This window comes from Vanrija pseudolonga, chromosome 2, assembly GCF_020906515.1.
Source record: "Vanrija pseudolonga chromosome 2, complete sequence".
Taxonomy (NCBI): Eukaryota; Fungi; Basidiomycota; class Tremellomycetes; order Trichosporonales; family Trichosporonaceae; genus Vanrija; species Vanrija pseudolonga.
Genome location: NC_085850.1, coordinates 1,896,473 through 1,909,181, shown reverse-complemented (window position 1 = coordinate 1,909,181; position 12,709 = coordinate 1,896,473). Strand labels below are relative to the sequence as shown.

At 60.6% G+C, this 12,709-nt stretch overlaps 5 protein-coding genes across 5 annotated transcripts; 1 reads left to right on the top strand and 4 right to left on the bottom strand.

Moving 5' to 3' along the window:
* Positions 1-428: 428 nt before the first annotated feature.
* On the bottom strand, positions 429-2,148 carry pep2_0 (Vacuolar protease A). The gene is made up of 4 exons (XM_062769012.1): positions 1,970-2,148; positions 1,609-1,847; positions 1,398-1,528; positions 429-1,340 (listed from the first exon to the last, which is right to left on the bottom strand). Exons 1-4 carry the CDS (start codon positions 2,032-2,034, stop codon positions 516-518), a joined length of 1,260 nt encoding a protein of 419 aa, XP_062624996.1. The 5' UTR covers positions 2,035-2,148; the 3' UTR covers positions 429-515.
* Positions 2,149-2,362: 214 nt separating this feature from the next.
* Positions 2,363-3,833, bottom strand: SPCC777.06c (Putative hydrolasec). The gene is made up of 2 exons (XM_062769011.1): positions 3,054-3,833; positions 2,363-3,017 (listed from the first exon to the last, which is right to left on the bottom strand). The coding sequence occupies exons 1-2, from the start codon at positions 3,757-3,759 to the stop codon at positions 2,413-2,415; spliced, it is 1,311 nt and encodes a 436-aa protein (XP_062624995.1). The 5' UTR covers positions 3,760-3,833; the 3' UTR covers positions 2,363-2,412.
* A 431-nt stretch (positions 3,834-4,264) lies between these two features.
* On the bottom strand, positions 4,265-9,026 carry URE1 (Urease). Its single transcript, XM_062769009.1, has 13 exons — positions 8,734-9,026; positions 8,480-8,669; positions 8,373-8,415; positions 8,208-8,257; positions 7,670-8,169; positions 7,514-7,631; positions 7,237-7,454; positions 7,117-7,200; positions 6,284-7,080; positions 5,974-6,239; positions 5,208-5,936; positions 4,669-5,145; positions 4,265-4,606 (listed from the first exon to the last, which is right to left on the bottom strand). Exons 1-11 carry the CDS (start codon positions 8,755-8,757, stop codon positions 5,731-5,733), a joined length of 2,496 nt encoding a protein of 831 aa, XP_062624993.1. The 5' UTR covers positions 8,758-9,026; the 3' UTR covers positions 4,265-4,606; positions 4,669-5,145; positions 5,208-5,730.
* On the top strand, positions 4,439-5,549 carry LOC62_02G002500 (uncharacterized protein; the record flags this gene model as incomplete). The annotated part of the gene is made up of 3 exons (XM_062769010.1): positions 4,439-4,606; positions 4,669-5,148; positions 5,211-5,549. 3 exons carry the CDS (start codon positions 4,439-4,441, stop codon positions 5,547-5,549), a joined length of 987 nt encoding a protein of 328 aa, XP_062624994.1.
* A 197-nt stretch (positions 9,027-9,223) lies between the features above and the next one.
* On the bottom strand, positions 9,224-12,289 carry YIR007W_0 (putative glycosyl hydrolase). Its single transcript, XM_062769008.1, has 5 exons — positions 11,894-12,289; positions 11,762-11,844; positions 11,608-11,707; positions 10,936-11,563; positions 9,224-10,861 (listed from the first exon to the last, which is right to left on the bottom strand). The coding sequence occupies exons 1-5, from the start codon at positions 12,143-12,145 to the stop codon at positions 9,459-9,461; spliced, it is 2,466 nt and encodes an 821-aa protein (XP_062624992.1). The 5' UTR covers positions 12,146-12,289; the 3' UTR covers positions 9,224-9,458.
* Between the last annotated feature and the right edge of the window lie 420 nt (positions 12,290-12,709).

Below are 12,709 nucleotides of genomic sequence, written 5' to 3'. Positions count from 1 at the left end.
ACTGCAGCTCGGCGGCCGCTCTGCACGGACGATGGTGGGGGATGTGGGCCACTGACACGTCGCATCTGGATACAATGGGCCAACTGGTGCCTACACTTGCCCTCTGCAAGTGGCGGTGGTGTGTCGCCAGCATTTCAGGTAGCCCCGGGACTACCCAGTCAGTTCACGTTTGAACCAGGCGCTGCTGTCCCTCTGGGGACCAACTCGACATCTGACGCCGGAATCCCAGAGTGCAAGTTCATCTCACGCAGTAGGCAGTCTCCGACATGTAGTCTCACAGAATGGCAAGCGCCACGCTCAACAATGAACGCGGCCTCGCTGCCTTGTTTTCAGGAGCAGCTCCGACGGCCTGAGGACACAAGACGCCTCAAGACTGGCTTCTGTCGGACCCTCCTCACCTACCCCACAATCAGCTCCCCGATACCCCATACGTCGCCAATGCAAATTCATCTGCTTGAGCTACTGTAATACTGCTAACATACTGCGCATACTACTACGCACACTTGGCACACTCCTTACTTGGAGACAGCGAGGCCGACAGCGTTGCGCGAAAGGTCGTAGACCGAGTAGTACTTCCTCAGGAAGGCGTCACCAATGATCCAGAGGGGGCCCATGGGAGGGGGGAAGTCCATGCCGGTGAAGGCAGAGATGCACGAGCCGCCGGCGTTGAGGGTGTAGTCCTCGGCCGAGATGGGGAACTCCTTGCCGGCAAACTTGAAGGTGAGGTCGGGGAGCGAGGGGATCTTGGCGCAGTCAATCGTGTACTGGCCGTTCCACGACTTCTCGGCGCCAATCTCCTTGTTAAGCATCTCAGCAAGGTCCGTGGGGAGGACAATGAGCGAGGTTCCAGTGTCGATGGCGGCACCAGTGTTCTCAAGCTCGAGCTCGTCGTCGCCAAACACGATGCCCTCGAGCTCAACCTCCCAGTAGCCCTTGCGGCGGACGGGGAGGTAGGTGATCTTGCCAGTGAAGGCATCCTTGTCGATGCCGCCAAAGGTGGCCTCACCACCGTCCTGGTCCGACGAACCGAGGCGGAAGGCAAAGACGGGCTCGTCGAGGAGACCCTGGTTGATGGCGTTGTAGAAGGGAGGGACAATGTGGTTGACCGAGATGGTGTCGTAGCCGAGACCAAGGATACCGTCAAACTTGCCAAAGGCAAAGGCAAGTCCGGGCTCCTTGGTAGCCTCGGCAAAGTCCTGCTTCTTGATGGTCAGGTCGCCGAGGGTGAGCGTGTCCTGCGAGACGAAGCCCTCGAGCGAGCCCGAGCCGTAGCGGATGGCAAACTCGGAGCCGTTGGCCTTGTAGGTCGAGGACTCGTCCGAGTTGTACTTGCGGTGAAGCTGGTCACGCACGTCAGTGGCTGGACGGGGTGGCCACACAATTCAGCCGCCACTCACGAAGCAAGCAATCGACGAGCACTGCTGGCTAGGAACCCAGAGGTTGGACGAGCCAGTGTCGAGGACGACGCCAAACTCCTGGGGAGGGTTGCCGAGGGTAATGGGGGCGTAGTACTGAGCGTTCATGTAGTCTGAGGTGTTACATTAGCCCCCGAAGCCGGCCATCGCGGACTGGACCAAAACAAGACCCGGCAGCGTTATGTTTACTCACTCGAGAGGGGGACACCGTGGCCACCCTGGACATCGACGTTGTTGTCAATGACCTGGGTCCAGAGCTGCTCCTTGTCCTCGTCCGAGATGCGCTCCTTGCGGCCGCGGCGGAGGAAGGGCTGCTGGGCGTCAAAGGCGTCCTCGAGGAGGTTGGCGCCCATGTGCTTGAGCTTGAGGTACTGGGCCTCGAGCTGGGGCGTGAGGTTGTTGGCGTCGGCGGGGAGCTTCTTGAGGCTCATCCTGGGGGGCGGTTGTTAGCAGGTTGGTCAAGGTGCCGGCCGGTCGATGCGGGTCGACGACGCCGTGCAGTCCCCGGCGGATCGAGGGCACTCTTCTGGCTGGTGGCAAGGCTGACGACTCACTTGTGGACCTTGGCCTCGGTGGCGCCGAGGGCGGCGAGCACGGCCAAGAGGATGGACGCCTTCATGGTTGGATGGTGCTGGGTGATAAGGAGTGGCTAGACGGTAAAAGAGGGTGTGTTTAATCTCAACGATGTTACCGTCGAGGTTGGATGATGAGAAGATGAGATTGAGGGGGTCGTTGCGACGTAGCTGGGGTGGGTGGGGTCACTCCTCGGGTCGTCGCTCGACGATGATGGAGCGTGTGGACGGCACGCGGGCAGAGGAAGGCTGGGCAGTCATAATTGATTCCGTCATACCCAATATGGTGCTGTGGCGGTGACGTCAGCGTCGCCATTCACCGTCCTCGTGCAAAGTGTAATGTTCGGCCCCCCAAATCACCTCGTTTGGTAATTAATCCATCTATGGTCGTCTATAAAGTTGGCACAAGTGGCAGTAACGCATCTCTAAAGATCCCAGCCACCCGTAGAGCCTTGACCGTCTGCAAGGACATGGTACTGGCCATGGTCAATCTCGAGCCCCAAGCCGTCGAATGCAGGCTCTACAACGCCCTTCCACTCGCGCAGGCCGTCGGCAATCTTGCCCATGTCCTCGTGAGCCCACACCTCGCTGATGAGCTTCTGCGTCAGGCGGTGCGTGTCGTGCTCAGGCTCGCGGCCGTCCTCGCCGCGGATCGACCGCCCCAGCTCCTCCCACTGCCAGTGCGTCGTCGGGTGCGTCATGCCAAGCACGTAGGTGATGGACGCCTTGATGCGCAGCGCAATCTCCATGGCCTGGATCCACGACACGTGCGACGCGTGCGGGCGCCACGGCCAGAGCGCGTCGACAATGAGCACGGGCAGCTGCTCGCCGTCGAGCGCTGCCTCGAGCCGCTTCCACGTCTGATCAGGCACCGACGACACATCGCTCAAGAGCACGATCGAGCGGTCAAACACGTAGCCCAGGCAGATGAACGGGGTAGGCTGGGCTGGCGTCCCGGGGACGGGCGTGCCCGGTGCGCTGGGCGCCGGGGCCGCCGCGGGCGTGGCGTTGAAGTAACGGCCGTGGTGGACTGAGTGTCAGTAGCCGAATCCACGGAACAACGCACCAGGCAGCGTCGTGACAGTGATCCCCTCGACGACAAACTCGGACTCGTCGTCAATGATCTTGAACTCGAGTGTCGGGAGGTCGTGCCCGCCCGTCGCCTTGGTCTTGTCGACAAGATAAGGAAACGACGCGGCGACAGTCTCAAACGTCGCCTTGGAGAGGTAAACCGGAATGCCACTGCCCTGGCGGTTACACCATTCTCTCAGGTCGTCAAGGCCGTTGTACGCGTCCGCGTGGCCGTGGGTAATGAGCACGGCGTCGATGCGCTTGATGCCCCAGCGCGGAAAGAGCTTGCACGACTGCTCGCGGAACGTCTTGCCGACGTCGACGACGACATTGCGCCATTGGCCCCCGGTATCCCGTTTACGCAGCACGAGCCCGGGGTTTCCGCGCCGGTTCTTCCAGCCGGACGCTACGCGCCGGTCGACGGCAGCGCGGCACGAGCTGCACGCGACGCTTGCAGGCCAAGCGGCGCTCGGATCGTAGCCTGCCCAGTGGGCGGGCGCCTTGTCCTCGCTCGCCTTGTAGTCGTCGAGGAAGAAACCGACGTCGCGCGAAGGCTTGTCCACCTCTGCGAGGCAGGGCGCGACTGGCAACGCGGTGGACGTGCCCGTGCCGACAAAGTGGAGTCGGAGGGCAGTGTTGCCAGCAGCAGCTGCGGCTGTTGCGCTGGCCGAGGCCGATGGCGACGGGTCGGAGGTTGCCATGGGACGATGAGGAAGAGGAGGTGCGGCTGCGCGCGTTGTTCAAGCTGTGCAAGATGTGCTATGAGATCTCGATAATGTTGTAGCAGTGACGCGCTTGTTCTAATTCGAGTTGCACGAAGCTGACTCGGTAGGTGACTGTGGCTCAATCTGATCCCGCGCCCGCCCCGCCCGTACTTGTCGGCATGGCGCCGAGGCAAAAGGGCAGAGGGAAGGAAGGAGTGAGTGGTGCATGCTCGGTGTGGGAGTTTTTGGTCTGGCCCAGCCCTGAACAGCCGTCCACCATACCCACCTGCTGCTCCTCCCCTCGTGCTCACCCATTTTCCCTTGTCCTGGTGCCTCACTCGCCAAGGTGTAGCATGGTTTTATCCTGCCGAGCCTTGCCCCCTCCGCCCGCGCGGGGCCGCAGCACCAACGCCTCTTAGCAACCAACCACCGGCGTCCATCCGCCGCCGCCTCCGCGAGGTGGCAACAGCCACCTGCAATACCAGCAGCAACAGCGGCAACCATCCACAGACCACTTCAACTCCCTTGCTATCTATCACTTGCACTGCTTCGTCAAAACATCCCCTTGCCTCGGCACCTGCTCTATCCCCCCCTCGCCCGCCGGGGCATGTTGTGACACTACCTATAACAACAACACACCGACACCAGCCCGCAACACCCAGTTGCAGCCAGCGCCATGTCCGCGCCGAGCACGCCGACACTGGGCGGCAGCCCGACAACAAGCACCTTCCCCTCGGCCTCGCCCTCGGCCTTTCCCTCGGCCGCTCCGTCCTCGGCGTCTCCCACAAATAATGTGGGTAATGGGGGCGGCGGCAGCAGCAGCAGTAACACCTTTTACCACAACGTACGCCGCCGCCGCGCCGCCCCGCGTCCGCCGATTGACCTGCGCTGACTGGCCCCTTCTAGCTCTTCTACATCCTCATTGCGGTGCTCGGCGCGTTCGGCGTCGTGAGCTTTATCAACCTGATGCGCACGCGCCGCCGCCGCCGGCTTGTGCTCGGCGAGGCAGACCGCCTCGGCCTCATGGTGCCCGGCATGCCGGGGTACGTGCCATTGCGGGACCGTGCGGCGCTGCTCCAGGCCGACGGGTGGCGCCTGCCCGAGTGGTGGGAGATTGTCGACAAGCATAGCGTCGAGCGGGTTGAACAAGACAAGGAGGGGACGCCAGGAGAGAAGGGATCGACAGAAACAGAGGGCGCGGTCGCCCATGTTCGCGCGGCGGCGGGTGCAGACGACGCGCCGCCCGCAACGACAACAATGAGCGCCGACGCTGGAGTCGTCGCCCCGTCCCCATCATCGTCGTCGGCACATCCCCTCCCCCCAGCGTACGAGGCAGAGACGGAGACATACTCGGGCTTGATAGAGGTGCCAGAGTTATCAGACCTGGTGAGTAACCTGTGGTGTATGTGCGGCTGGGGTAGGGAAACGCACTGACACCCCCGCGCCAGCACCCTCTCGCGCTCATCCCCGTCCCCGAGGTGATCGACGAGCCAGCAAAGCCGTGGTCCCCCATCCCCTACTTTCCAAACTACGTCTCATACCCCAAGACACTGCACAACCCGAAGAAGAAGCGCTTTGGCCAGGGCGTCGAGCCCGCATACGACACGCTGCTCGGGGAGCCGATCGACGTCGTCGTCGCGGTACGCATGCCTGCACGCCCTATCCCTTCGTCTGGTGACGATGGGGACGAGGACGTGATCAACGAATGGGGCGGCCTAGAGTTAGGCGTCACGTCGTTATCCGTGTCCAAGGGCGCAGAGGACAGCGCCAGGTCCAGCAGTCATTAACAGCGGGTCGTTCTTGGGTTACGCAGTGTGCGTGCGTTCTCGCCGTTGTATCAACAACGTCTATAGTGTTACCCACTGTCCGGCAGTGTGTGTTTGGTAGATATATCCTTCATTCTCATAATCACAGCGCGTGTTATCATGTACGCTATCAATCAATCAATATAAACAACAAAAGCAGGGTTTAGAACACGAAGTAGCCCTTGGTCAGGGGCAGCTTGTCGGCAGGTGGCACGTCGCACAGGACGCCATCGGCGTGCGTGTCAAACGTCTCGGGGTCGACCTCCATGACTGGCAGCGTGCTGTTGTGCTTGAGGTCGTGCTTGCTAATGTCGCGGCACTTGAGTACGCCGACAGGACGCTTGCGGAGGTTGAAGCTAGCGATTGTGCCTGGGATGTCAGCCTTGCATCTAATCAGGCGCCTCACCATTGTCGATCGCCACCTGGCTGGTGATGATGATAGAGTTGTCGCCCGCAGCCTCAGGCATCGCACCGAACATAGGGCGGCCGATAACGGGCTGCACAGTAGGAATCGAAGCGTTTGCGTCACCGCAGGCAGCCCAGGCAATCACACCACCCTTGATGACCACCTCGGGGCGCGCACCGAACGACGCAGGGTCCCAGAGGACCACGTCGGCGAGGCAGCCAACAGCCACCTGACCAATGACGTGGGACACACCGTGCACAATAGCACTGAGGGTCAGCTCTCATGTCAACTCCACTTCACCGCGACTTACGGGTTGATGGTGTACTTTGACACGTAGCGCTTGACACGGTTGTTGTCGTTACCCTCCTTGTCACCCTCGAGAGGGCCGCGGACGTCGCGCATCTTGGCGGCGGTGCGCCACGTACGGGCAATAACTTCACCGATACGGCCCATGGCCATGGTGTCACTGCTGATCATGGCAATGGCACCCGTGTCGTGGAGCACATCCTCGGCCGCAATCGTCTCGGCACGGATACGCGAGTCGGCGAACGCAATGTCCTCGGGGATGTTCTTGTCGAGGTGGTGGCAGACCATGAGCATGTCCAGGTGCTCGTCGAGCGTGTTGCGGCAGTAAGGGCGCGTGGGGTTGGTCGAACTGGGGAGAATGTTGGGGTACTCGCACACGACGATAATGTCGGGGGCGTGGCCACCGCCGGCACCCTCAGTGTGGTACGTGTGGATGGTACGGCCGTCAATAGCCTCGAGGGTGCTCTCGACGTAGCCAGCCTCGTTAAGAGTGTCGGTGTGGATGTTGACCTGGACATCGTACTCGTCGGCGACGTTGAGCGAGCGGTCGATGACCTCAGGGGTGCAGCCCCAGTCCTCGTGGAGCTTGAGACCACACGCGCCAGCCTCGACAATGTCGCGGAGCGCGCGCTCACCAGAGTCGTTACCCTTGCCGGTGAAGCCAAAGTTGAGGGGAAGACCGTCGGTGGCCGCGAGCATGGCCTGCATGTAGAACTTGCTGGGAGTGCAAGTTGTGGCGTTGGTTCCTGCCGAAGGACCAGTACCGCCACCAATGACCGTAGTGAGACCGTTCGAGAGCGCCTGAGGAGTTAGCTAGGCCAGGTCACGCAAACTCACCTCCTCCCAGATCTGAGGGCAGACCATGTGCACGTGGGCGTCGATACCGCCAGCGGTGAGGATCTGTCCCTCGCCGGCAATGACCTAGTACGTTAGCCAGCTTCAGGTCTACCTACTCACCTCGGTGGCGGAGCCAACAATCATGCCATCGGTAACACCGTCCTGCATGTCGGGGTTGCCTGCCTTGCCGATGCCAGAAATCTTGCCGTACTTGACACCAATGTCGGCCTTGTAGATGCCGCTCCAGTCGACAACGAGACAGTTGGTGATGACGAGGTCGAGTGCCTCAGAGTCGGAACGGTTCGAGGCCTGTCCCATGCCGTCACGAAGAACCTTGCCTGGAGGCGTCGGATCAGCCATGCGCCACTCCCAAAACACAACTGCGACTGTCACTCACCACCACCGAACTTGGCCTCGTCGCCGTAGACGGTAAAGTCCTTCTCAACCTCGATCCAGAGGTTGGTGTCGCCGAGCCTGACGCGGTCACCAGTAGTCGGGCCGTACATGGATGCGTACTGACGTCAGCGGGTCCCCATCCTTAGTTGCCACTCACAACCTCGCGGTCGATCTCGTGGGGTGGGGCGGGCTTGACTTCATCCTGCTTCTTGTGGCTGAAGCCGCGGGCCGTAATGTTCTCAAACACGACGCCGTTGCGCTTCGACTCCTCGAAGGCACCCGCGCCGAGACCGTTACCTCCGTGGAGGAACTTGGTGCCACCGACATCGACGAGCGAGACCGTCTTGCGCTCTCCGGGCTCGAAGCGCACAGCAGTACCAGCGGCAATGTCGAGGCGGCGACCGTAACCGAGGAGACGGTCGAAGCGGAGCGACTTGTTGACCTCGAGGAAGTGGAAGTGGGAGCCGACCTGCACAGGACGGTCGCCCTCGTTCTTGACCTCGACGAGCCAGCGCTTGCGGCCGACGTTGATCTTGATCTTCTCCTTGCGACAGATGACAGCGCCGGGGAGGTCCTTGGGCGAGGCGAGGGGCGCCGGGATGGGGAAGAGGTCATCCGACGGGATAGGCAAGAACGAACCGTACAGAGCCAGCTTGACTGCATTGTTAGTTCGCACACACTGCAGTGCCACTCACTGTCGCCAGAGTCGGACGAGACGGGGTCGTGGACGGTCACGAGGAAGGTACTGTGGTGTGTGTGTGAGATGGAGATGCGGGCGTGGGAACACGAGAGTCTCGCTTACCCGTCCTGGAATCGTTAGCATGAGACCCGGCGGCAGCTCCACAATACCCACCGGAAACGTGCCCTCGATCTGGACAGTGTGGAGGAGCTCAGCCACGCCCGCTGCGCAGCGTGAGTATTAACGCCCCGCCCCGCGCCCCGAGTGAGCGTTCGATCGACGACCCACGCATGACGTGCCTCCGCCCGAGGAGCTTCTTGCCCATGTCCATGAGCTCGGCGACGCTGTGCGTGCCATCGCGGATCAGCTCGTGCAACTGGAAGGCGATGAGGCCGACCGCCTCGGACTGGTTGAGCTGGAGGCCGCGCGCCAGACGGCGCTGGGCGAGCTGGCCGACCTGCGCGACGAGGAGCTTGTCCTGGGCAGAAAAGAAATATTAGCCTGGGTGGGGTGGGGCTTGGGTGCGGCTATTTTGAGCTCACCGTCTCCCTGGGTAGGAGGTGCATGTCGGACTGTGCAGGGCTTTGCTTTGTGCTCTAGAGGTCGGTGGTCGATGTACAGGAAGCTGCGATAGTGATCTGCGCCAAGGTTGGACTGGTGGGCAATGATATGATGGTGGGGGAGGATAAGAAGATGGAGTGGTCTGGTTAAGATATGGGGGCCGGGGAAGATAGACGATACCCACACACCACCTGAACCCTTGTTGGAACCGTTTTGGAGCCCGTCGACTGGCAGCAGCAGGCAGCTCTGGATGCAGCAGCTCCTGAAGTCGTGGGTTAGACAAGAGGCGCGCGTGTGCCTCGCATCCGCCGGTGCAGTCGGAGGGGCGACCCAGTCGAGGCCTGCATGGGCGCTGCTGGACCGGGGGGAGGGGGGGACGAGGGCACCTGGGTGGGTGGGCCAGAATTCCCAGCAGCACAACGAGATAAGAACGACGTCACACAGCCAATGAAGGGGCGTCACCCCGTCACCCGTCCGTCCACCTTTGTCCCGCTGGAATCAACACACACCCAGGCACCTCATGGGATCTACAAATGGTCTCTCGGGATACCTCGCCCAAGTCGCTGCTTCCGACCAAGCAACGAGAGACGTCGACGACGACAACGACAAATGACTGCATGCAATCCCACGCCACTCCTAGCCACACCCCCCACAACATTTATAGCATGATACACTACAACGACGGCTAACAGATACACCAAGCGGGTCACTGCACATTGCACCAAGAGAACCAGCTGTCAGCGGCCTCGGCGGCCGGGTCGACGTGATAAGATGGCCCGTTGCGCTTGATCTCAATAGTGTAGACGGTTTCCCGAGTTGGCAGAGGGTATGCCCAGTACAGGTACTGACCAGCGATTCGGTATGTCCCGATCGAAGGCGTAACCTGAATGTCCAGCTTGAGAGACTCGGAACTAGCCCCAGCGTCGTCCTTAGATAACGTGGGGACCTGGTCCTCGAGAGAGTCGGAGGACCCGCTAGCGCTGTCTGCCAACGAAACCTTGGATGACGAGTGCTCCAGGGATGCAACCGAGGCAGTGTCCCAGTCGAGGTTCTTAGCGTAGTGCACAAATGGCACGTATATCTCCGTCATGACGTGCCCCTCAACCCAGTCCTCGGGGGAGATGCGAACAGACAGCTTGAACGTGGTCGTCTTGAAGTCAAAGTCGATGCGCTCGGGACGACCGACCGTGGCAACGGGGTATGGCCTACAGAACGCTGCAACGGCACGAGCTCCGTCCAAAACAAGCTGTGCAGTGACGCCGTCTCCCGAGGCGATCTCCTTTGGAGACACGCCCGGCTGGGTCAACGTTCGTGACGACGCCAGAGAAGAAGACGGGTTGAGAAGCTGGGTCGAGGACTTGAGCGAGCTCGAGTCGGTGCTTGAGAACTCGTGAAGTCCAAGGGCCGCCACCTTGGTGTCGTCGCGGCTCCACAGAGAGAGATCCTCGCCGTTCCAGTTGTCACTCCACTGGTGGGAGTGGTTGGGCACATACGTCCACAGCGTGTAGTTGAGAACGTTGGGACCGTCGTTGGCGTTGATGGAGCAGTCCCAAGCCTTGAGCTGGCTCGAGTAGTCGCCCTTGCCCTTGCCGCCGTCCACGAAGCCGTACGCCTTCTTGCCGTCCATGTCGTACGGGCAGCCGATTTCGCCGATCAACGTCGGGTAGTTGCCGATACTGGTCCTTGTGTCCTCCTTGAGTACACCCAGCTGCTCCTGGATACACTTGCGAATATTCGCCTCGCCGATTCTCACGCCCTGCACAACAGACCAGTACTTGCCGCGCAGGATGCCTAGGGCGTCGGCGTTGAACCACGACCAGTGCTTGGTCATGAGCGTCAGGCCGTCATAAAAGTGTGGCGTAGCACAGGCGCGACCCGAAAGGAAGCTTTCCGGGAGGTCGGGGAGAGGCTTGAAGACGGCCGTGTTGATAAAGTGGATGGCTTCCTTGTGGAAGGTACGAACACCCGAAGCGTACCCGAGCCAGTACTGGCGCCAGAAGTCGTGCACAAACTCAACCTGGTGGCTGGGGTCGGTGGGGAGTGTGTGGAAGTATGCTGGTTTCAACAGCGTCTTCGTTTGAACATCCCAAACGCCGTGCTGGGCCCAAACTGCAATGGGTTAGAACAGAAACACCGCCGCGCTTGTTACTTGCTGCAGGTGCCCAACTTCCATCCGGGGTCACGCTTCCATCCCCACTTGCCGCCGCCACGGGTCGCCTCGTCCTCGGGCAAAAGCCACAGCTTCTGGCCCTTGGGGTCAAGCACGACGGTGCCAGCTTTGGAGGGACCCATCCCACCAAATGTGTAGTTGTCCACCTCGACCGCCTCGCCCTCGGCAATACGCATGTTCTGGAACGGAGTAGGTACTGAGCCCAACTTGACTGGCTGCTCCTTGGGCACCACGTTGAGGTCCGAAATGCCGATGAGGCCCTCTCCAGGCTCGTTGATCGAGTCCCAACCCAAGACGGTCTCCTCGTAAAGATCGCCGGCCTTTTCAATGTGGTTGGAGAGCTCGCGCACCGCGTTGATAAAGTGGTCCTGGAGCCAGTCCTGAATGTTCACGCCGTCGATGATGCACTTGGGCGCGAAGGCCTTGCCAGAGAAGAACAGAGTCCACACGGTGTGGTTGAACGCACGGTGGTAGTTGGATGCCCAGATCATGGCTGGGAGAGACTGCGGGTCTGGCTTCTCCCTGGAAGGGTAGTCGCTCTGGACCAGCGCAGAGTATGTCGGCGTGATGGCCTGCGCGTCGATACCACACGCATAGATGCTCCACAGAGGGGCGCCAGAGCCCCCAGAGAATCTCGACCACTGGAGGGCGTTAGCTGTGGACGAGCAAGCAGCGGGCCACTCACAACATCCTGGTGTGGGTCCATGAACACCTTGAACCCATACTCCTTGCACTTGTATAAGACCTGGACGACATAATCCATGTACGCGTAGTCGTACTTGCCCCTGATCTCTGTCAGAGCAGCACAAGAAGATGGTCACGCGCCACATCAAACTCACGGCCCTTCATGTTCCAGAGCTTCCCAAGTGAAGACGAATCGTAGCATGTTGAAGCCCCATGCCCTCAGTCTAGCGAGGTGGACCTGGATACGTCAGTGTCTGGATGGAGGTCCCAACTCTCTTGGCACTTACGTCGGCACTCCCATCGTCGAGGTTGAGGGTCGAATTGATCCAGTCGCCCTTCCCTTCCTCTGCATCTTCCCAGAAGCCATCCTGGCTCTGAGCGGGCTGCACTGCTGGATTCTTTGCTGCACCAGAGAGGTTGACACCGCGGAGGAGGATGCTACGGCCGTGGCTGTCTTGAAAATGGATCGACGACGCGTGGATGTAAGAGGGGCCCACGGGGTTGCCCGTTACTGGGGACACCTTTGGTGGAGGTGCCATTGAGGTTGGCCTTGTGGTTGAGACAAGTCTAGAATGTGAGAGTAGCGCAAAAGTGTATCGATACGAGTTGCTTGCGGATCTGTCGATCCTGCTGCTGATGATGCGAGTAATGTGTAGGTGGCGAATGATGTGATGTGATGTATGATGTGCTCTGCCAAGAAGAAGTATCTGGAAAGTAAAAGTGACCGACGGTGGGGTGGAGAGTGGGACGATGGTGTCACTGGTGGTGGTGAGATTGACAGTCACCGCTTGGGCAAAGCGATCGACATCCTGCACACCCTGGACACCTACCCAGACTCTGCCTGGGCTTTGCTTCCTCTGCTCTCCCCAGCCCCACTGTTACAAACCTGCCGAAGTTCTCGCGTTCGGACCGACCCTGCGCTGTTGCGTGTGCGGAAGGGGGGGAGCATTGACGGAGCATTTACTCGAGCGCGTGGAGACCCATGCCCACTAGTCCCCGGCGGGAAATCCGAGCATGGCCCCCGACTGTTCTTACGTTGTATGACGTCGATTACCCCGACAAGCTTTTGTAATCCTCTTGTTGTTAAATTGAAATGGGCCATT

What these genes read in the sequence shown, in the direction of transcription:
- SPCC777.06c (XM_062769011.1), bottom strand. Translation starts at nt 3,759, where the DNA reads ATGGCAACCTCCGACCCGTCGCCATCGGCCTCGGCCAGCGCAACAGCC. An exon ending in CACTGTCACGACGCTGCCTG is followed by an intron (nt 3,018 to 3,053) that starts GTGCGTTGTTCC and finishes ACTGACACTCAG; the next exon opens with TCCACCACGGCCGTTACTTC.
- YIR007W_0 (XM_062769008.1), bottom strand. Translation starts at nt 12,145, where the DNA reads ATGGCACCTCCACCAAAGGTGTCCCCAGTAACGGGCAACCCCGTGGGC. An exon ending in TCGACGATGGGAGTGCCGAC is followed by an intron (nt 11,845 to 11,893) that starts GTAAGTGCCAAG and finishes TGACGTATCCAG; the next exon opens with GTCCACCTCGCTAGACTGAG. An exon ending in TGGACCCACACCAGGATGTT is followed by an intron (nt 11,564 to 11,607) that starts GTGAGTGGCCCG and finishes AACGCCCTCCAG; the next exon opens with TGGTCGAGATTCTCTGGGGG.
- URE1 (XM_062769009.1), bottom strand. Translation starts at nt 8,757, where the DNA reads ATGCACCTCCTACCCAGGGAGACG. An exon ending in CTCGTCCGACTCTGGCGACA is followed by an intron (nt 8,170 to 8,207) that starts GTGAGTGGCACT and finishes CTAACAATGCAG; the next exon opens with TCAAGCTGGCTCTGTACGGT. An exon ending in TCAAAGTACACCATCAACCC is followed by an intron (nt 6,240 to 6,283) that starts GTAAGTCGCGGT and finishes GCTGACCCTCAG; the next exon opens with TGCTATTGTGCACGGTGTGT.
- pep2_0 (XM_062769012.1), bottom strand. Translation starts at nt 2,034, where the DNA reads ATGAAGGCGTCCATCCTCTTGGCCGTGCTCGCCGCCCTCGGCGCCACC. An exon ending in CCACGGTGTCCCCCTCTCGA is followed by an intron (nt 1,529 to 1,608) that starts GTGAGTAAACAT and finishes GTAACACCTCAG; the next exon opens with ACTACATGAACGCTCAGTAC. An exon ending in GCTCGTCGATTGCTTGCTTC is followed by an intron (nt 1,341 to 1,397) that starts GTGAGTGGCGGC and finishes GTGCGTGACCAG; the next exon opens with CTTCACCGCAAGTACAACTC.